At 36.2% G+C, this 22203-nt stretch overlaps 3 protein-coding genes across 5 annotated transcripts; 2 read left to right on the forward strand and 1 right to left on the reverse strand.

Annotated features, from left to right (window-relative positions):
- Positions 1–102: 102 nt before the first annotated feature.
- Positions 103–5339, forward strand: LOC101174129 (FXYD domain-containing ion transport regulator 7). Of its 3 annotated transcripts, XM_020710102.3 has the most exons (6): positions 103–261; positions 895–930; positions 1088–1165; positions 1281–1315; positions 4369–4406; positions 4490–5339. In XM_020710102.3, the coding sequence occupies exons 1-6, from the start codon at positions 249–251 to the stop codon at positions 4527–4529; spliced, it is 240 nt and encodes a 79-aa protein (XP_020565761.1). In that variant the 5' UTR covers positions 103–248; the 3' UTR covers positions 4530–5339. The 3 variants fall into 3 exon arrangements, with proteins under 3 accessions (XP_020565761.1, XP_011483423.1, XP_020565760.1); XM_011485121.4 differs by lacking the exon at positions 1281–1315 and having other exon boundaries at positions 104–261; positions 1088–1162; XM_020710101.3 differs by lacking the exons at positions 1088–1165; positions 1281–1315 and having other exon boundaries at positions 104–261.
- nfkbid (nuclear factor of kappa light polypeptide gene enhancer in B-cells inhibitor, delta) lies at positions 4913–14073 on the reverse strand. The gene is made up of 12 exons (XM_004078072.5): positions 13928–14073; positions 9970–10106; positions 9749–9782; positions 9305–9495; positions 9034–9206; positions 8595–8700; positions 8373–8519; positions 8232–8283; positions 7973–8130; positions 7615–7731; positions 6280–6444; positions 4913–6188 (listed from the first exon to the last, which is right to left on the reverse strand). The coding sequence occupies exons 1-12, from the start codon at positions 13941–13943 to the stop codon at positions 6123–6125; spliced, it is 1362 nt and encodes a 453-aa protein (XP_004078120.2). The 5' UTR covers positions 13944–14073; the 3' UTR covers positions 4913–6122.
- A 5029-nt stretch (positions 14074–19102) lies between these two features.
- On the forward strand, positions 19103–21571 carry hcst (hematopoietic cell signal transducer). Its single transcript, XM_011485122.3, has 5 exons — positions 19103–19230; positions 19592–19658; positions 19854–19874; positions 20088–20222; positions 21232–21571. The coding sequence occupies exons 2-5, from the start codon at positions 19616–19618 to the stop codon at positions 21276–21278; spliced, it is 246 nt and encodes an 81-aa protein (XP_011483424.1). The 5' UTR covers positions 19103–19230; positions 19592–19615; the 3' UTR covers positions 21279–21571.
- The last annotated feature ends 632 nt before the right edge of the window (positions 21572–22203 follow it).

Below are 22203 nucleotides of genomic sequence, written 5' to 3' on the forward strand. Positions count from 1 at the left end.
ATGCTGCTTACTCCAGGACAGGCATTTTATTTTTATTTATTTATTTTACTCAGCTTTGGGCTTACCCTGGATTGCACCAAATGTGATGCAATGATGCATCGCCACCAGCTGAGGCGCCCTTTTCCTCTGCAGACGCACTGAGCTGCTCTGCCTGCTGTTTTGTCCAGCTCTTCTACTCAGATCCAGGCTTTACCCACATTCCAGCAATTTGCTAATCCAGAGCTTCTCAACACCTCTGCAGTGCAGCCATGGCCACCACAGGTTAGTTCCTTCTTAATTGTTTTATACGCCTTTAGGTGCAGAGCCAAAATAGTTTGTAAAATCATTTTAACTTAAGAAGAAGAATTTGATTTAAATGAGAATATCATAATAAAATTAAGTTATAAAACTACTGCAGATGGCTGTTACACCGATATTGGAGTGAGGGGAGAATTTTCAAGAGTAAAGACAGCTCTCATCATCAAAAAAAATCTTAGAGAGTTGAAATTTTAAAAACTCTTCTTAGCTTCTTAAGGCTGGCTATTGTTTTGCATCTGGGGATCCTTACAAATTGGCAAAGATATTAGTCTGGTATAAGCAAGACTGATCAAATGAACAAAATTCTTGGATTTATGAAGAAAACAACTCCACTGACTTCTTCCATTCATTTCCCTGACACTCCTTTCTTCTCTGCTGTGATGCTGGCATTCAACCCATTTTATTCTGCTGAGCCAAGATGCTGCAGTGAGCGCCTCTTAGAGGGAAAAAAAAACCTCTTGCAGGGACCAGAAGCTAAACCTGCAAATCTAGGGAACTATGGATCCTTCCTTAGTCTTAAATAAGAAAAAAAGTTTTTTTTTTACTTGTGTTTTTTTTTTCTTTATTTGTATCATTAATAAAATTCTTTCTTTCTAGAAATCATGTTTCCAGACCAAAGCGATTTTGAATATGGTAAGGATTTTTTTTTTAATTTTGAGCACAAATATTATAATAATTAATGTAATCCTGATTTGCATATTGACGTGTGTACATGTAACTGAATATGCAACAGATTCTACTATTTAGGTATTAATTATTGTAAAAATGCATACAATATTTTCCCTTTTAGACTATGAAACCTTGCGGACAACAGGGGTGACCCTTGCAGTTGTTTTGTTTGTCGCGGGCATTTTTATAGCTTTGAGTAAGTCATAGACTTTCTTTATTTTAAATTTTTCCCTAAAGTAGGTTTTTTCACATGCAATATATATACATACTCGGTACATTCATTTTGTAATTCATCTGTCGTTCCACAAACAGGTAAAAAAATTGCAAGATGTGTAAAACCTTCCTCCAAGTAAGAAACATGCAAGCTTTAGTGGTTGGCCGATCATGCATGTTGTTTGAATTTGAAATGGTTGCTCAACAACAGTGGAGGGTGGGGAAAAATTACTTTGATAAAAGATGAAAAAACTAACATAAAAAGTTTTTCCTTTCCTCGCCCTCAATGGAGCTTTTCTAAAGAAAAAAAACCCCTTCCTCTTTCTGCTCACCTAACCCAACGTACACTCCCAACACATAAATGACTCCTAACAAAACTTTGAGTGATGCATCTTTACCAATTGATACCTTATTATTTACTTTGTCTTGATGGTTTTTTTAAAGCATGTTTCTACTCCCCACTCATGTGTTGGTAGTGTATTAGCACTTTTTATTCTCAGTCAGCTGCATGCTGCTTGAATGGCAAACCAAAAAATATAAATATATTTGTTGCTAATAAAGAACAAAAACTGGTTTATGAGAGGAGTAATGCTTGAAAATCTGTCATTTCTACAAGTTTGTGTATTTCTGCATAATAGCAGGCTCAAATACCATCAGATCCATTACAGCCCACTGGGTGTGTGAAGATAGAACTGAGCTGGCATGGAGCCAAAAACATTTTATGTCTCCATGCCCATTGGATCAAGAAGATGATGAGATGGATTGCATTCAATTTCTTTTTGGATAGGTCTTTTAAAATCCATCACCCAGCTATAACAAAGGATTTAAATTCAGGCAAGAATAAATCTAAAACTCTGCCAAAGGATTTGAAAAAATGAGTCACACTACTCTGATTCAATGGTTTTTATTTTGGAACAACATTGAAAAGTAATATCTAAAGTAATGATTTTCTCATTTATGTCATACATCTCTGGCATCGTTTTGGGGAAAATGTAACTTATGCTTTACAATGTTTCTTTAATGAGCTTACGTCAGGTGTGGGGTTCATCTGGGCTTTTCCAAATGTTTTCATCCTAAATCACAATGTCATATTAGCGTTAGACAACTTTAGCTCTGAGACACACACAACTCACCATTGAGAACTAAATGTTTAGGAAGATGTTGGAGCTTAAATTAAAAAAAAGTAATTAAATGATCAACAGCAGACTTTCTGATGTTACAATTAAATGAGTGGAAACCAACTTTTAACTCCTTCCATAACGATGAGCAGCAATGAATGCTTTTCTAATAGTTCCATAGCTTTTCTGGGCTTTGTATTAACTCACAATGAGTGCTCAAGATCAGCAAACTATAGCAGGTTATGATGATAATCTAATTAAATGGGTTTTTATTAACAGTTGCTGCTGATTGTCTTCCTTAAATTTAAAAACATTTTTACATTATTTGTAGTGTGATTTTACTTCATTAAATCCTGGTTATAAAGAGTATCTTCTTTGTGTTCTGGCTGTTAACGTTAGCAGCCACCAACAATTTAATCCTCTTCATCTTCACTCACACCAACCACCTTCATGTTCATTTTGACTACATCATTGAACTTCCTCTTTGGTCCTCACCTGGACCTTTTTCCTGGGAGCTCCAACCTCAGCATCCTTTAAACATAATCACTTTTCCTCCTCTGGCCATGTCTAAACCACCAATCTGCTTCTCTGCATTTATCTCCAAAATGTCAAATATGATCTGTTCCTTCGATGTACTCATTCGTTATCCTGTTACTGCCAAACATAACCTCAGAATCTTTATCTCTGCTACCTTCAGCTTTACTTCCTGTCTCTAAACCGACAGCATGGCTGCTCCCTCAACAGTCTTCTACACTTCTCCTTTCATTTTTGCTGACACTCTTCTGTCACACCTGAAACCTTCCTCCACCCATTCTACTCCTCTGGACTGTTGACCCTGAGTACTTAAAGCACTCCACCTTCTTCACCTCTGCTCCCTTGAACCTCACCGTTTCTCTTGAGTCTCTGTCATTTACACACTGATGCTCTGTCTTGCTATGGCTAAGAATGTAATCCATCTTAATCCAGTGCTTTCATGCGCTATTCTCAAATCCAGATAAATGCAGAGGGTTGTGTTGGGAAGGTCATATGACAGAAAATTAAAGCCTAATTAAATAACCAAAGAGATCAAATAAAGCTATTATGTAGATTAAACAAGATATAATAGATTTTTTAAAAAGGTTTTGAAACTATTTTAAAAATATTTAAAGTCTCACTCTGATCATCTTTGATCTATTTTCAAAGCGTTCCCAGTGGTCTTTTCGCTATGACTCTTTAACCAAAATCAAAAATTTGTCTCATAATCTAGGACATAGTATCTGCAGAGCAGCAGTAGTTTATTAGATATTCACCTCTGTGATGTGGGCGGGAACTTTGGTGCGGGGGCAACCCCGTCCGCCCGCCCACCCGTCCCCTCGCCATTGCTGAGACCTCGGAGCAGGGAGCTTGTAGCCACCCCAGTGCATTTTCTATGTACCAAACGGCACTTTTTCATCTGCTCCTAATTCACAACAGTTTAAATAGAGAAATTCTCAGAAATGAGCTTAAATTTCTTTCCATATGTCCATCTTTAGAAAAATACCTCATAGACATGTTAAAACCACCAAAAACACAATTTTCATGGGAGTGGGTCTTTCAGCCAATATACTGCAGAAAAACCTATAGCAAGCAATTCATATGAGGCGAGCCTGTAGCATCTTAGAGTTTATTAAGATTCAATCCATACACATTTATAATATATATACATATGATTAAATAATAAATAATTTCATACAATGCAAAATAAGCTAAAATGGAGACATTTCACAAATCATCAGCACTGACAACGGTTTTCTGGGAGACGGTGAGCTAAACGGTGAGCTGTAATGTAGGAGTTCTCATTGGTTTGGATTTATTTACTTTGATTTTTGGGTTAAAGTCTGACGTTTTTCATTATTTATGCAGAAATATATAAAAAGATTCAAAAGCAAATTGCTTCAGCAGTTGATTTAAAAGCTTGTAACCCTGACAATGAAAGCACCTTTCACTTTCCCAGCACTTTTTATCAGTACAATTATACTTATTTGTTGTATTTATGAATTTTAATAAATACTGTTATTTTTTTTTATTTTTTTCACACTTTGTATTACTTCAGATCCAATTCCAATGGTACCCAAATTCCAAAAACAGAAGGTACGTTTTTTTTCCAAGTGAAGTGTTTAAATCTGCATCCTTTTTGCTTTTTTAACTTTAACTTTTTTCTTATTTTGTTTCAGTTCCCCCTCCAGCTGTATGAAAATCACAACGCAAGCTTAAAGGAAGAAAGATGCATTCGCAGGGTCTACACCACCAACTATGCACCAGCTGCTCTGTGGCAATTCTTTCACAGGCTAATATTGGTCGGCCGCCTGGATTATTTATCCCCAGAAACTTTTATCTTATCATAACCTCAGTATACTGAAAAAAGAACTGCTCATCCACATGTGGAGAAAATGCATGAAAAACATATGCAGGCATGATTTCTATTCAACTTGTGCTATCGTAACAGCATGTTTTAGTGAAAGATCACAAATGTATGAAGCTTTTTTATTTATCATTTTATTGTGTTCTCATAGCCATGATTTTTCTGTAAAATGAACAGAATAAGAGTACAATAAATAAATCAAATGTTGATATAAAAACCCATTAAAAAGACAACACAGTGTAATGCATTTAAGGTTCCTTTGTCTTGTAAAAATTAAAGAAAAAAAGCACACACAAAAAATAATTGCATTTTTGCTTCAATAGAAGGATAACATAGAAAAGCCCTGAAATATTGTGTGAATATTTAAATAGTTACTTCAAATTAAGATTAAGAAACAATGATTGCTTACATCATTTCTCCAACTATCATTTTGCCTGGAATCAAATACAGTAAATGTTGATCATTTAAAGAAAACATGGTTTACTACCACAGCTGACCCTTGTGCTTTACAGGAATTGGCAGCATGTTAAAGGTCAAAGATGACACACTCCTATGAGATCAAATGACTTCACTGTCCCCTCAAGGGTTTGATTTCGCTGTCAAATTCAGTAAAAGTGGGTGGAACGAGTGCTTGAAAAATAAACACTTCTTGGTGAAATTCAGATGCTGTTCGACTCATCTCTGTTGTGATGGCGTGTTTTTCCAACCTGATCATTTTTCTTGAGCTAAATGTTAGACTTTCCAAAGACAGCTCGTGACATCTAAACAGTCTGAAGTGTCACTGCGCCATTACTCGTGACTCATGAGAGAAAAGCACGGTGAATCAGACCATGTGTGATAAGAAAAAAACGTTCTCGGCCGATGAAAAGAAGAGATTTACATGGTGGTTTCCTTTTTCACAAATCCAACACCTGATGTTTCACAGAAATAGGTCAGTGTACAGAAAGACAGTTAAATTATGTCGTAGAGTAATTTCATTTGAAACATGTGCATGAAAACTTAACATAAGTACACATGTTAACTGAAATCAGAATACACCACTTGTGGTATCATGATGCCTTAAAAATAAAGGCAGAAAGGCGGGAGTCTATGAATTCAGAGACATGGTCCTGAAGTTTAGTTTAACGATTTCATAGAAATCAACAATAAACTGGGAGATTAGCCTATTTGACGACATGAAATACTATACTTGGCAGTACTTTGTAATTCCCAAGAATATCTTTAGATCATTCAAATATAGAAACCCTTTATGACAATCTTTGGAGGAGAAAACACAATATAGCAAATACAGTCGAGTATCGTCAATACTCCAGGCTATTTTGTTTGTCAGTATATAGGATAGAATCTCCTAAAACCTTTTAGGATTAAAATATTACATAAATTCTCCTTAAAAGAAGCACAGTGGAGTTTCACTCCCTACAAATGGGGATTACAAGTGGATTTAGTCATTCCTGGTCCTGCAAGGACACGTTACGCCGGCGAGAGTTTCGTTTTTTCAGCATCATCTTAAGCTAGAAAAGAAAAAAAATCAAATTAGTGACAATGAATTACTTTAGTTGCTGGGTGGAACAGGAAGATTTGATGTTAGGTGATGCAGCTTACATGCTCTCCGTGCAAACCGCTCTGCAGCAGGTGAGCTGGCTGGTCGTTCTCCAGGTTGCGGATACTGGGATCACCTCCTCTGCTCAGCAGCAGCTGCAGGATGTCTTCCTGGTGTGGGTTTCCATGGAGACCAGCTGCCATGTGTAAAGCTGTGTGTCCGTGAGCCTTTGCAGGAAGAGGAAATGCAGCATTAGGCAGTTAAAGTAACTACTTTGTAATTTACAACAACCATAACTGAGTGGCCTGGGGTTTGGCTCTGACTGCCGCTCACTGCTCTCTCAAGGGAACATGTAGAGCAAGTCATGCAAATTTAGTGGCAATTTTGCAAACAGATTTTTGTCGCAGGTCTTAAAGGACCCACTCCAATCATCTATTTTAAAAGCATTCCCAGTGGTCTTTTCATTATGATTATGCCAATTTTAGCTCAAAATCAAAAGACCTGTGTCGTTTTCAAGGACAAGGTTTCTGCAGAGCGGCAGTAGTTCATGAGAAATTGGCATGGAGCAACCCCACACCCCTTCCCCTCCTTGTTGTGAAGGAGTGCAGCAGGGACCTTGTGGTGCAGCCAGCTCATTTTCTACATCACAAATAAGCAATTTTTCAAACAGAATTTTTTTGTCTGCTCCTGTTTCACCACAATCAGAAATGCAATTGTCCTTATATTTTCCTCATATATGTCCTCAATTATCAGAACACCAAACACCAAAACAGGATTTTCATTGGAGTGGGTCTTCAAGTGTCCATAGTGCAACCCATGTGCTAACTTATGGGGTCCAGATGACCCCACCCTTACATTGACGTGTTTTCCCTACCATGACAAAGGTGGAAAGATTTTATGTAATCCATGGACACCAGCGAAGAACCCAAATCATTGAAGAAAAAAGGTTCAGCGCACTGTCTGGTGGGTCTAGATGACCCAAATCCCAATGTTAAAGTGCCTAGGATAGCACAAGGGTTACGATGTGTAGCTCTTTATGCTCTCCACTGGCTGCCCAGATTAAATGAAATTCCACCAACCACTCAGCAGATGGTAATAATGTAGAAAAAGCAAGTGAAATCCTTGCTAAAGCCACATTTTTACATTTTGGTATGAACATCTCTTAAAATATCATCTCTTAGTAGAAAACTTCAAACACTTATCATACTTTCACTTTTTTTTCACCTAGGCTTTGAACAATTTGAATATTCTGATCTCTATCGAGTACCTCTGTACCTCAGTTTGAAAGTCAATCAGGATTAGTCAGCCTCTAAGAATTAGATGACTAACTACTAAGTTTACAGCCTGTTCAGTTGTACTGTACAAGCACAGAAGTTTCATGTCAGAGTGGGAGTTACCTTCATATTGACAAAGTCTTTCATGTTTGCCAGGGGAAGGCTCAACAGATAACGCACCAAATCAATGTTTCCTTCCTTGACAGCCAAGTGCAGCACCGTCTTGTTGCTTTTGATTTCCTAGAATTGCAGAATTGGAAGCAATGGGAAAAGCACAGTGAAACCACAAAGCAAAACTATATCAGCGAAGAGCCAGACTGTGAAAACAGAAGAGAGTGTGTGTGGGAGGGGGGTGCAGCCAAAATGACATCATAGTAAGATGAAACATGGGCACTTCCCTCTAAAGAGTGCACTTTCACCGAGAGTTCAAGTTGTGTTGAACTCGAAATGCATCTAATAAGTGTCCACTGGGCTGCTGTACCTGGCTGAGAAGAGATGCCCCCGCTCGAAGGAGCATCTTCACACAGGAGAGCTTCTCAGTAGCTTTGGCCTGGAGGCTAACATCTGCTTGCGAGGTGGAAGACAAAGCCTTAATGGTGACACTGTGAGAAATCGCTGCACAGTGCAGGGGGCTCATACCTGAGACCAAAAAACCTTGTCAGCAAGGTTACAAACTGCAAAGACTGAATATGTTAAATCCTGTCTATGCCCTTTGTATTAGCTGTAAAACATTAAGTTACCCTCAAAATTTCGAGCCTCCAAGTTTACAGATGGTCTGCTGGACAGAATTGCCTGAAGCAAGAAAAAAAATTTGGCTTGTTAGGGAAAAAAATATATGTCTATGGCATCAACAAAGCAATGCAGCACTAATGCTTATTTACCTGCAGAACACCTGGAAATCCATAGTGGGCAGCCAAATGAAGGGCCGTTTGTCCTTTGTTGTTGGAGGCATTGATCTCGGCGCCTAAAGACAGCAGGTCTTGCACGATCTCTGGTTGGTTTGCAGTCACTGCCACAAGTAAAGCAGTCTGCACATGCACATGTATATCAGACATCATAAAACCATGCACTATTTTGATCATTTGCATATGTTTAGGTCATACCTTTCCATTGTGTTCTTTGGCATCAAGCTTTCCAACATCCCTCAGCCTTTCTGCCGCTGCGTACGCATACTCCCTAAGCCCTTTGGCAGTGTAGATGTGCAGGATGCTGACAGAGCAAGAGCAAACCATGAATTACTTATAAACGATGGTGCCTTAATCTTATTTCATCTTTTAACCTGGTTATTTCATCAATAAGTACAAGTGGCTGACTCACTGAAGTTTTGTCTTTCATCTGAAATCACCAAACTGATCATATTCAGATATGCACATCAAAGCACTATCAAACTGGGGGTTCCAAAGTTACCATAAATTCAATGTAAATTTCACTCAATAGTTGCAAAACACACCAAACATTTCTAGCTTGAAATATTACATCTATATATCTTAACTTTTTATTATAGTTATAAACCTCAAGCACTATTTTCAAATAAAGACTCACGTGTCTCCATCTTCATCCTGGCTGCTGTAGTCCATCCCATTGAGCTGCATTCTGGCGTCCCTCAGCTTGCTGGCGTCCATTGATGGAACAAAAACTTGTTGTGCAATCTGACTGGAATCAAGAAGTTCCCACGACGAAGATGCACTGGGGTCCACAACTGCCACTGAGCAATCCTGCAATTTTCAACCCAAAGGCCCTCTAGCACGTTAGTTAAGTTTCAGGCAGGCACGTGACATGTGTAGGTAGTACACAGTCAAAGCATATCTCTTACATATGACTGGGACATTGAGTCTCCAAATGTAGGGATCTGCTGCTGTGTGTTGTATGCGGGTGTCATTTGGAGGTTGAAGGTTGGAGCATAGCTGGGGCCGGGGTGGCTGGTGTAGTAGCTGAGCGCAGGCTCAGGGGATGGGGTCCACTGCTCATAGCTCATTGCCATGTCTGAGTAACTGCTTGTTGCACCTGGAACAGAGATGCTAGTTAGTTATCTTTAACCTCGTAGGACCTAGCATCCACATGCGTTGACATCACATTTTGGGTTATATCACCACAGTAGTTAATTTTGCTTAATTGGGGTCCTGGGACAATGTGTGTAGAGGGTTAGCTGAAATATTAACCTGCGTCTTTAGAGGTTAAAATGTTATATTCTGCTAACAATAATGAATATCTGGATTTATCTTTGACATTTTGCAAAGAGAAGGTCCAGCTCTCCTACCTGTGCAGGTAAATGGCTCTGGTGGGGATAACTCCTATAGAGAAGGAAAGAGGCAAAAAGATGAGCTGCAATCATTCCAAATTGTCAAAGGTGAACATAGAGGCTGGAATTGCCAACAAATCTTGCACGAATAGATTAGAACATACTCATTCTAACCAATGCTCTGAACCTCTAAATTATTTGATGCTCATGGGGGTTAGCCCTTTGTAAAGCTGACTTACTGAGAGAACAGCTGGTGCAATAGGACTTGTGTTAGCAGTAGAGCAGGGGGGCTGCACAGCAGATGTCTCACGTCTTCGCTTCTGCTCCAAGAGTTTCTTCACAGTGGGCAGGGTGCAACACGGCTTCTCTTTTGGCGCTAACAACAAGAAACAATACCAAGCAGAATACGTGATTTTAGTAAGAAAATTGTGAGATTTTTGGCTTTTTAAGTTACAACAGATTAACACTAAAAGAATACAACTTTCTGCAACAGAAAGTCAAGTACAAATGATAAATCATCAACCATTGCCCATCAAACGTCTTCTAGGACAAGGTTTCTGCAGAGCGGCAGGAGTTCACAGCAATTCACCTCTGAGATGTGGGCGGGACCGTTGGCTCTCCTTGTTGCTGAGAGCTGGAAACAGGGAGTTTGTGGCCCGCCCAGCATATTTTTTACGTCACAGATACGCTCTTTTTCATTTTTTTCATCTGCGTCAGATTCACAAAGATTTAAATAAGGAAAGACTCAGAAATGCACAGAATTGTCATCAAAGTGGGTCTTTAGGGTCATATTGATCAAGTTGGTGCATTTTCTTGTGTTGAAAATCATTATCCTTTTGATTTGTGCTCTAGCTTGAACTGCCATGTTTGACGTAATCTTAAGAACAGTGGAAAAGAATGAAAAATTTATATTTGACTAAATTAAGACACATGCTCCACACCAACATTGGTACTCTTACCATTTCCCTACAACTTTACCTTAAGACTTGATCTTTAAAGTAATCTGTAATCTTTCTAAACAATTGGTGATGCTTTCCTAAAAGTACATTCAAAAAATTTCAATAATCAGAATCAAAATGTGCCTTTTTTGCAATGAATCTAGGTTAGATGATAATCTTTTTGTGCATCAGACACTAAAGATACCGGAATAGACCCTGCATGTGCAGAAGCTGTCCTCATTCACGGTGGGCATTTGTCACTTTCAGCCAGTGGCCCCTTTGCTGCATTTTTTCTTCAATAGTGCATTGATGCCCCATTTTGGCCTGTTTTCTGTCTGTAGAAATGTCTAATAAAGAGCACAAGTATAAAAAAAAATCTGGTCAGAGATACAAATCTTTGAAGGTTCTAGCCAGCTCAGCTAAAATTTTCAAACGGTGTTTTATTTTTTTAAGTTATCTCCTCAAATGTGCCCCAGTTTAAAACGCATATATTTTTAATTTAAAAAAGGACACTTCAAAATAGAAAAAATAGAAATTTTTACTGTTACAAAGATAGATGACGAGCTTTTACTTTTCATAGAAGGGTTTGTTTTTCTTTATTTGCTAAGACGCATCAACATATTAATATTTTAAAAAGCTGCCTTTGTGACCCTCTATTGCACGTGTTCAAACTCAAGGCCCGCGGGCTAAATGTGGCCGCTTTTAGCACAAAAAAAACTGTCATTTTCTAGGACATCGTTTCTGCAGAGCGTCAGTAGTTTATTAGAAATTCACCCCTGAGTTCTGTGTTGGCACAGAGTAAGACCACTCCCACTTCCCCTCATCAGTCAGTTTACTTGCTCTCCCGCTAGCTTACAGACTCTAACAACCCCAACATAACATTACCGGTCCAAAAAAAAATGTAGCTGGAAGAGGGAAACGAAGACGTTCGTGGACCTAGAGCACATGTGTCAAACTCAAGGCCCGCGGGCCAAATGTGGCCCGCCTTGTCATTTTATATGGCCTGCGAGAGCATAAAAGATTTTAATTTCTATTAATTTAAAATAAAAATTGGTGTGTATTTATTCATATCTAGGGGAAATTGGACTACAAATATCGGATTGGACAACTACACATTAGGACTTAAACAATGTCTATATAACCTAACCTGACGCAATCACATTTAAAAGAATTTATGTTAGAGTAACAAGCAAACATAATGTTTTCTATGCAACTGTAATTGTCATTTAAAAAGTTTTAATAAATAAATAAATAAGTTATTTAACATTGAGGAGTAGTTACGTTTATTTTTCATTACATTTAGTTACATGTATAAGTTATATCTGGCCCTTTGAGGACAACGTCCTTATGTGGCCCTTGGTGAAAATGAGTTTGACCCCCCTGATCTATTGGGTTTTACTTTTTTTACAGTTCAGTGTCAACAATACCACTTAGTGATAGATGTGAGGTCCAAATTGTAAAAACAGGTTTAGGTCTGATAAACAGTGCCATTGTTAAGCTTCTCCACTGTGACATTTTCACAACACCTAATCATTTCCCCGCTTCTTTTATCAAAGTATCATTTCCACCAAACAGGTAAAGGAAATTAAAAAAAAAAAAGGACAAAAATATGCTACAAAAGAGAATTCTGATGTTTCCAGTGTGACCACACAGTCTTGTTTCCTCAAAAAGTTCACCCCACACGTGAAAGATAACGCCTTGGGTCTCTTTCCACCCTTTCTTTGGAACCAGAGAACAAAGCTAAAACGATGAGAAACCTTCTCCACTAGGAACACACATGTGGCCGTGCAAACCCATGATCATTTTCATCAGAAAACCTTCAGCATGGGATTGCCACTGTTGATTTTCTGTGACACCTTCCTGTCTCACTCCGTTACGCTACAGAAAAGCAAACCACTTCCTTTGGTGTTTCACAAGCTTGTCACCTCAATACATGTTGCCCTGCGTTTACTGTTCACCTACATGCCAAAGACAGATATTTTGCCACTTTAGAGTTTTGGCCTGTTTATACACACGCTGAAAAGAACAAGTTGTCCTCAAAGGTTTACAATAAGTTGAAGTAGATTAAAAATATATATATACATATATAAATATAACTCAAAATGTACGAATTTACAGATAAAACACCAGTGTTGAGTTTGTTTTCTGTCTGTGCTGCTTTTCAAAATAAAATAAAAACTTTTTCACTTTGATGTGTGACGCTGTGAGAAACAGCACATCTTTGTGCTACTCTGTGTGACATTAAATGCCCCTCAGCTAAAGATAAAGGTCATCAATAACAAAAGAAGGTTATGACATCCCTTTTGACATTTCTGTCCCGCCAAGTTTCATTTTCATACACAGAAGGTGTTACTACAGGTGAATTGATCCTTACTCATTTGAGGTTTTCTTTTTAATTTATTTTGGCCTTTAAATTGATGACGATGCTGCATGACTTCACAGCGAGGAGTTTCACAACATATAGAAGTTGCTCAATACAATACATTATAGTCCCACATAAAAACAAGAAGCTAAAAGGGGGGCATTTATCGCTTGTCCAAGAGAAAAGGGGACCACAACATGCACCAATACTGGGTCTAGGCCAGATTAACCTTACCACAGAAGCCAGTCTATGTAAAATGTAAATAGGGCTGTGGAAACCCCTGGACATTGAGTCATGTGAGTGGGAGGTTGGGGATTCCAATGACCTTTCTCTTTAGGTTTGATCCTCAGCAAAAGAAAGAAGCAGTGCATAACCAGTTTCCTCATTTTCAGGTTAAACAGAAACGGCGTGCACAACAAAACGTATGTCTGTGATCACTCAGGCAGGTTCCGCAGAAGACAAGAATGAATAGGAAAAAGAAGACAAAAGCATAAGTAAAACAAGTTACACTTTCACATCAGACAACTTGCTTGAGTGACAGTCACTGAAAAGGGGAATTGAAAGCATGCAGGCAAGGGTGGAGAAGCATCAGGGATTCCCAAAACGGGTTTTGAATTTGTGATGTCAATAAACATCTGAATGAACAGTTTCAAAACTTGCTGGAAATATTTATACTGCGTTATATGATAGTGAGAGGTTTGGTGTTGTTTTGAAATGCTATTGTTTTGGGATTAGGTGTCTATGAGATTATTAAATCCAGAATTACAAAATAAAAACCCTTACAATAGAAAACAAATACAACAAACAATACTACAAAACTAAGACATTTTTAAGATTTAAACAACCTAATCTAAATAAATCTTTCTGCAGGGAGGATAAAAACACAATCATACTCACTTTTATCAAAGTGCATGTCAGAAACGGTTTTCTCTGGAGTCTGCGACAGTCACCAGTCCGTTCAATTGGGAACTTCTGCTGCTCGGTGGCGCTGAACTACTCTGTTGCGCTGGTTTCTGTTGACTGATGCTGCAGTGTATACACAAAGCACGTTGTCGGTGCCCCGCCCACCGGCCGCCCACGCGCAGTGCGGGACGCTCACCTACGTTTCTGTGACGTACCCAGAGGAAGGAGCAAACCCAGAGATAAACATAAACCGCCAAAATATATATATATATATATATATATATATATATATATATATATATATATATGTGTGTGTGGGGGGGGGGGGGGGGGTGAACTGTAAAATGTAAAAGTACACAAGAATGTAGGAAAAGTTTTTAGAGTGCCCGTCAAAGGATCCATTAAAAAACTAAATCAATGCAAAAAAACAGTTGCAGAGTTTTCTTTTTTTAGTTCAATTCTTAAAGTTGTTGTTTTTTCCATTTAATAAATTGCACCTGCTTCTCATTTTGATTCCAATGTCAGACCTGTAGTCACTAGAAAGAAACATGATCTGTACAGTGAAATGTGTCAACTTTCAGGTTCCCTAATGTCTAGACAGAATCTTGCAGGAAAATCTGAGTCACTTCAAGGAAATCAAGGCAAGACAAGTTAATCTGTATGACACATTTTATGTACAAAAATAATTCCAAGTGCTTTATGCATTAAAAGAAACAAAATAAAAAGGAAAGGTGTGATAACTAACATTTAAGAAAGTTAAAATGAACTGAATTTCAAGTAAGATTGACAGTGGCTGTAAACTTTTGAATACAAACTAATCAAATGCAGCTGAGAACAGGTGTCTTTAAACTGGATTTAAAAAAAACTTTTTCAGATGATTTAAGGCTCCCTGCAAATATGTTCCAGATCTGTAGAGCAGAGAGGCTGAATGCAGCTTCTCCATGTTTGGTTTTGATTCTGGGTCTGGAGGTCATCCATGTATTTTGGAGCTAAACCATTCAAAGCTTTATAAACTAGCAACAGACCATTAAAGCCTATTTTCTGGCACAGACAGCCAGTGTGAAGATGTGTGAAACTGGACTAATGTGGTCTTCTTTTTGGTCCTTGTGAGAATCCGCAGCAGATTTCTGAATAAGCTGCTGCTTCATGATTGACTTTTTGGTAGTCCTGTCAGAACAATGTTACAGTAGCCGAGTCAACTAAAGATGAACGCATTAACTAATTTGTCCAGGTCCTGCTTAGATATTAGAACTTTAATCCTTGATTATTTTTAAGATGATGGTAGGCTGATTTTGTGACTGCCTTAATGCGTTTATCAAAATGTAGGTCTGTGTTCGTCACCACCCCCAAGTTTCTAGCCTGGTTGGTATTTTTAGATGAAAAGATTGAAGCTCAGACCTACAACTGTTTTCTTTAGCCCCAAAGACAATAACCTTAATTTTTTTTGTTTTTTTGTTTAGCTGATGTGTTTAGCTGTGATGTCCTCAATGCATTTACTGAGGGCAGTGCAGGGCCTCTATCTCCTGGTGTCAATATACATATACATATGTGTGTCATCTGCATAGCTATGGTAACTGATGTTAACATTCTTTGGCAAGTGGGAGCATGTAGACATTAAATTTAAGTGGACCCAGTGTAACGTTCTTCAATTATCCAAGTATTACAAAACAAACAAACAAAAAAAAAACAATATTTGTATTTGTATTTGTTCTCTTGACAATGTAGTTTAACCTGCCCTGCTATTCATTCAACATAAACTCCTAAGAAATAAACATATAGACAGGATGATATTAGCCAGGGTTAACAAAGGAAAGTCAATACTGATTTTTCTTTTTTCTTTTCAGTAAAAAGACAATCCCAAATATATATTTACATATGTGGCAATGCTACACCAGGATGGAGCCTTTAGGAACCCACCCCACATGTAATTTCTGTTAGCTCAGATTTGAAGTTACCAACACAAAAGTTGCCACTTGACACAAAAACATTAAAACATATATTTTTCTATTCTAACTCTATAGCTCAAAGTTTTTCTCTTTTTCATTAAATTATTTCTGTTGCGTAGCCCATAAAATATGCCTAACTGCATAGTTTGTATTAAAAGACACAATTATTATTACATCACAGGATAAAAAGCATCTAATGATTTTTTTAATTAACAGTATCAAAAAGCACTGAGAGCTTGCTTAGAAACTAAACAGATGTGAAGATTAGAAGAGTAAAAACTAAACAACTTGTGATTTTTGGTATAAAACAAGAATGAATCTATTGGATTGTTATGACAATTAATGTGGGTCTGTCTTATAAATGTCAATATGTTTTGGGATCTTTTCCATCATTTTTATCCCTTTAACTTCCTGGTCAACCAAATGGTGGAGCACATTCTGAAAACACATTTTTTTAAACTGTCGATTGTTTGTATATTCACCTAAGGCAATAGGCAATAGACAAATATTTTTTGATTGCTATGTCTTGGTTGGGTTGTTTAAAGGTTAACACCGTTAAAATGGTGAAGGAAGAATTAAAGTCTAAAAGCTATATTTCAGTGTGGTAAATTTCTACTTCCCCTTCTCAGTTTTAATTCATGTAGAAAAAAGACACTAAAAAAATTACAAATCAAAATTTCAAATAAAAAAAAGAGATGCCAGGACTGCCAAATATAAAAACAGTTCACAAATCTTCAAAGGAAAAATAGTTATCCAGTGTGAAAGCATTTTGAGCATTTGTGAAGGTTCTCTGACATAGTGGTGACTGTGACGACAGTCTTCAATCTTGTCGTCTATTTTTGCCAGAAGGAAGTTGCATAAATAGAAGAAAAAGTCAGGAACCTAAGAGTTCTACTCAGTATTATTAAAACAGCAAAGAAAAAACTGTATGGATCCCTCAAAAGGAAATAAATGCAAGTTCCCTCAGGATTAATAAAGTACTATATCTGTCTATCTATCTATCTGTCTATCTAATAAAAGTTTTTAAAATAATTACTGTGTATACATAGATTTATAAATAAATGTGCTGTTTGAGCAGTTCAAAAATAGGAAGTTAATATTAAAAGACTGATTATGAGGCGAAGCAATACTAAAAATAAAACATTATGTATACATTTTCAAAAAATTTGAATTGAAATGAACTCATATGTGAGCTCTTTTTTTCTTAAAAGTGGATGTTATGGTGGTTTTGTGGAATTGTGCCACAATCAAACAATTCCACAAGATTGCTTTAAAATTGCTAAAATTGCTTTAAAAATAATTGAGGTCACTAAAGAAAACAATAACAGTTTGGTTGTGTAAATTCAGACTTTATCATTTCCTCTTGATCATTTCTTTTTAAAGTCTGCAACATTTAATTGTACCAAAAATCCTGTAAATTTTGAAAGTCATATTTTATTGTTGCTGAATTAAAAGACATATTGTAGCTGTTTCTAGATTTTTTTCTCTCTATTATTTTGAGAGACAGTTTGTCAAAAGATTAATCTCCAGAGCAACAACAAAAAACTTCCTATCTTTTGAACATTTTTCATTCTAATGGCTTCAACTAAATATAAACTGTAAGACCAAGGCTGTTTTTAACAACTTTAAATATAGTTGGAATTTTCATTTGGTAATTTTATAAGCACACGTTTTATTTTAAAAATGTTAAAAGGGAATTAGTGTGAAAAGCTGCTGGAAAAATATGAATGATTTAAAAAAATGATATAAAATAAAAGGGGGGGTTCCCCTTCAGTTTGGAAAAAGCAGGCATTTGTGAAGCTTTCAGAAATGTCTGTATTATTTATTTTTTTCTTTTATTGTTTAATATTATTGTATAAATATTAAATGCTTGGATCTCATGTATGTCTTTGGCCATCGACTGACCGTCCAGCAGTGTGCCGGCACTTGTGAATATATTGTGAATATATATATATATATATATATATATATATATATATATATATATATATATATATATATATATATATATATATATATATATATATATATATATATATATATATATATATATATATATTCGTTTATTTTATTTTATTTTTCTTCAACTATTCTTTATTACAACCCTGAATTCAAAACAAAAGAAAATCATCTGAGAGGTTAAGTGGTATATTGACAACAGCCTGATTGGTACAATGCACAACATGATAAAGCCCACTTGACTGTGGTGCAGGAAAAGAGGATCCTTCTGTTCTGCAGCAAAACAGTTTTCGCTGAATTTGAAATGAGAAGCCCTGCAGCTCCCTCTGCTGGTCAAATAAAAAGATTTCATCTTTTTCTTTTTCTTTTTTTCCCATAAAGCCAAACTGAAACCAAACTCTGACCACGCTGGTGGTGGAGTAATTGTTTGGTTCAAGTTTGGGACTTGAAGATATAACTTTAATTACAAAAAAAACAACTGTACGTATTAATATTCAGTTTAGTTGAGCAGTTGTGTGTCTCTGGCACCTTTTGAGCTCAGTTTATAGAAGAAAACTAATTTCATAAAAGAAAACTCATCTTCAGTAACTTCACCTGCTTTTAAAAATTAGGTTTATGCTTTGTAACCCTAACACTGAAACAAGGGCATGCAAAATTGTCTAAAACATTTAGATGACTGATTTAAATGATTTTTAAATGATTAATTTAATGAGGGTAAAACATTTGAGTGAGTTGCAGACAGAATATTATTAACATAATTACTCATTACAGATGGTTACAAAATATTTAAAAGTGGGAACAGCTTTGTTTAATTTGGATAAAACAAGATGGGGTTTTTTTGTTTGTTTTTACGGGTTTATATCCAAAATGTAAGAAGCTGGGGTCCAAACAAACATTTAAAAGAGTTGGATTCAGACACTTCAACAACATGGTGACATTTTACCAACCCACACACTTTCTCAGCCTGGATAGATTTCTCACCAACAAGAACTACCCAGTTCAAATTAAAACAGCATTTCACATAGGTAATCCCTTTTAGAAAGACAACTGATGGTGTTTTAAAGTTACAAAGAGTGCAATCGTAGAACACAGTATAGCTGCTGAATTCCCTTCTCAAGATAAAGTCTTTTTTTTTGTCACTTCGAAACTATTAAAGTGGGAAAAACTACCAAGTCAAACTTCAGCTGCCTTGTACCGTTGACACAAATCTCTGAGCTTGAACCCCAGCCCCCCAGGGGGAAGTTCAACAGCTTTAACGTCATCTCTCAAATGAGAACCAGAGGTGCACACTTCAATAGCGGAAGACAGATGAGCGCTGGCGGAGCAGGGACGAGGCTCCCCACTCTTCACTTCACTTTTTTGGTTTAGTTTTTGAAAAAAACTTTGTCCAGGGTAAGTCCACAACAAATCCTGTCTGGTTATTGTGTCAGATCTAAAATGCTTCACTGTAAGATTACTGCACTGTCTTTGCAACAGTCTTTTGAGAACTTTCTATCACTTTCAATCAGAAAAACGTTTTATTTCTTGTATTTTCTTTTGTCTTTTAAATGTAACACCTGCTTATGCAGAAACTGAGACTTTTATGGGATATTTCTTAAAATCTTCAGATTAAAATTAAGCAGTTCAACAGTCTGTTGACCTGTTCTTGTATGAATTTGAAGTATGTGGAACAATTTTTATTTTAGCACATTTTTTTTCTGTTTGTGGAGCTAAACAAGTGACTGTTTTGTTTGTTTTTTTGGGTTTTTCACAGAGAAAAGATCTGGATCACTAAACAATGGCATTCACAAAAGCCATCTCTTTTCTGCTTCTCCTATGCAGTAAGTTCGAATTAAGGTGCTTTTGTTGATTTTCCCACATGCAAAAATATTAGCGTTGTCTTGCACAGGAAGATGAGACCACAAAACAGTTTGCAACACGGAAATTTTTGCACAGCGCTGTTAACACCAAACCCCCACAATCAACCTGTTCTCATATATTCCTCTTTGTTTTTTTTTTTTTTGTTCTCCTCCAAGATCTCTCAGTGGCACTCACGGGTACGTCATCTATTCTACACCACACAACCACAACTCTAAAACCGTTTGCTTCAACTCTTTACATGAATCACAAACGGAAATTCAGAGCTGATTTCATCAGGAGGGATAAATCAGTATTTTTCCAGCCATTTCATGCTTTGTGTCTTTTGTCTAGACGTTTGTTCTATTTTTGACACTGTCTTTGTTTTTTTCTCTAACTGCCTTGTTTGCCAGAGAGCACAGTGTCCTGCTACAGAATTGAGCCTGGGACAATAGCTGGTATGGTCTCCATCGATGTTCTGCTGACCCTCATCATTGTAGCTGTCACCTACCGCTGTGCCAGTTTTAGACATAAGAAGGTAGAAAATGGTAAGACAGTGGGAAAAAACATCGTCATGTATGCTAAATTTATCGTATTCATATCAGCCAGATTTCAGATTTATCATTTATATGAAAAATTCATGTTAATAGTAATGGTATAATAATAAAAACCTTTACCAAAAACTTTTCAAATGCAGTACAAACATTACATTTAAAAGCAAACATATTAAAACCCCAAAAACTACACTATTTTTTTCTTTTAATCAGAAATTGGATAAAAAAATTGAGCTTTCTGCTAAAAAAAATCATTGTGAAAAACGTAAAAACTTTTTTTCAAGGCATCATTGTTGTATTAACAGATAGATTTTCACCATCATTTATATTTTTCTAAGGTAATCCATATTTTTGAAGAAAACTTTTCTTACATTGAGCTCATATTTTTAGACTATCAGCCAGTTAATATGGCTGATGGATTATTTCTGTTCCAACTGTCACACTCAGACAGCCAGGAAGTTACACAGGATGACTACATTGAGACGGTCTTAGCACCTTTTGCTGTCTTTCTGAGAAAATATATGAGACACAAGTTGGGTTTCAACTTAAGTGAAGAACTTGTAAATAAATTCCCTAAAGGTATTTCAAAACTGTATTTATTTAAAAACAGTCTTCTTTTAGATTATGTTTTGTAAACCATTTTTCCGTTCTTCTCAAATATCTTGATTGCATCAAATTTGAAATTTGTGTATTTTTAAATCTTGACAAAATTTCTCATGACAGGAAAATTCTTTATATTTAACTTTATATTAAAAGCCATTACATAACTTTAGTAAACAGGAAATATACATTTGGATTTCTTAAATAGTTTTATTGCTTAATTTTTTTTAAAAACATTGACCTTTTGTATTGACCCAGCTTCTATTTCATTTTTTTCTGCACAACAAATGTTTACTATTTAAAAGAAACGTAACTGTACAGTCCTATTTCTTGCATAATTGTAAACATTTCTTGGCATTTTTCATGATTGTCCATTTTTTCTTTCCTTTGAATTTCTTTACAGCTAACAAGGTGTACATGAACGTCCGGGCGAACTGCAAGAAAAAATAAAAATGGGCTAAACTGTTTTTGGTTTTTATAATTGCTTATTTCAGTTTTGTTTTTTGTTCTTTTTATGAAACAAATTTGTGCATGAGGTTAGTTGTGATTTAGGATATTTTTTAGAAAATGTCTGCCCAAATACTTTACTTATACTCTTTCAATAAGAGATTTGAAAAATTAAAGAAAAAACACATTTTATATATTGTGTGTTTACCTTTATTACTGTTTATAAAAAAATCCCATGTCTTTTGTTGAAATGTATCATTTTTGAAGTCCTTACAAAAATAAATTTTGTGTGTGTATCTTCTGCGTTGGGTCGTTATTTTAACTGTTATTGCTAAAATAGTTTATCATTTCTCTTTTGCAATATTCTTCCTAAAAGTTCTTTTTTTTCACATGGGGACTGAAGAAAACAACTTCTGGAGAATTGAAAATAAAAGTATTTAAGCATAAGGAACAAAAAAAGAAAGGTAACAAAATGAAAAAAGGAAGTTTTGAAAACAAAAACACGTAAGAAATGGTTTGACTGAAGGGGGTTTTAACTTTCATGTTTGTGTCAAACCACTTATATAGTCAAATCAAAAATGGTTTTCACTTTCTCAGTTTCATTAAGTTCTATTTCTATTTCAGATGAACAAAAACTTAAAAACGTGGCCTTGCCTTGAGGCACTGATTTGAAATGATACCAAATCTATGTGGGTGGATGACAGACGCTGACACCTAAAAAAACATGTAAAGGTCACTTCTAACTCTGTGGACTGAATTGGTGCACATCCTTTTGTTTCTGTAATTTCACTCAACTAACTCAGTTGTCCTTAAAAAAGTAACATGGTACATTTTTCTCATGAATAGAAACTAAGAAATGGCTTTTTTTTGCAGCCCCTTTGTGTTTAATTCCGGAAATTCCATGAAGTGACATAACTGGTATCACCAG

Source organism: Oryzias latipes, chromosome 16, assembly GCF_053564925.1.
Source record: "Oryzias latipes strain Hd-rR chromosome 16, Olatipes_Hd-rR_3.1".
Classification (NCBI taxonomy): domain Eukaryota; kingdom Metazoa; phylum Chordata; class Actinopteri; order Beloniformes; family Adrianichthyidae; genus Oryzias; species Oryzias latipes.

Bases quoted from the DNA above. Each gene is read 5' to 3' on its own strand.
- hcst (XM_011485122.3), top strand. From the start codon at position 19,616: ATGGCATTCACAAAAGCCATCTCTTTTCTGCTTCTCCTATGCA. The intron at 19,659-19,853 runs GTAAGTTCGAAT...TTCTCCTCCAAG, and splicing joins TTTTCTGCTTCTCCTATGCA to ATCTCTCAGTGGCACTCACG. The intron at 19,875-20,087 runs GTACGTCATCTA...CTTGTTTGCCAG, and splicing joins TCTCTCAGTGGCACTCACGG to AGAGCACAGTGTCCTGCTAC.
- LOC101174129 (XM_011485121.4), top strand. The intron at 1,163-4,368 runs GTAAGTCATAGA...GTATTACTTCAG, and splicing joins GGGCATTTTTATAGCTTTGA to ATCCAATTCCAATGGTACCC. The intron at 4,407-4,489 runs GTACGTTTTTTT...ATTTTGTTTCAG, and splicing joins CCAAATTCCAAAAACAGAAG to TTCCCCCTCCAGCTGTATGA.
- nfkbid (XM_004078072.5), bottom strand. The intron at 8,520-8,594 runs GTATGACCTAAA...GTGCATGTGCAG, and splicing joins CCAAAGAACACAATGGAAAG to ACTGCTTTACTTGTGGCAGT. The intron at 8,131-8,231 runs GTAACTTAATGT...TTTTGGTCTCAG, and splicing joins GGAGGCTCGAAATTTTGAGG to GTATGAGCCCCCTGCACTGT.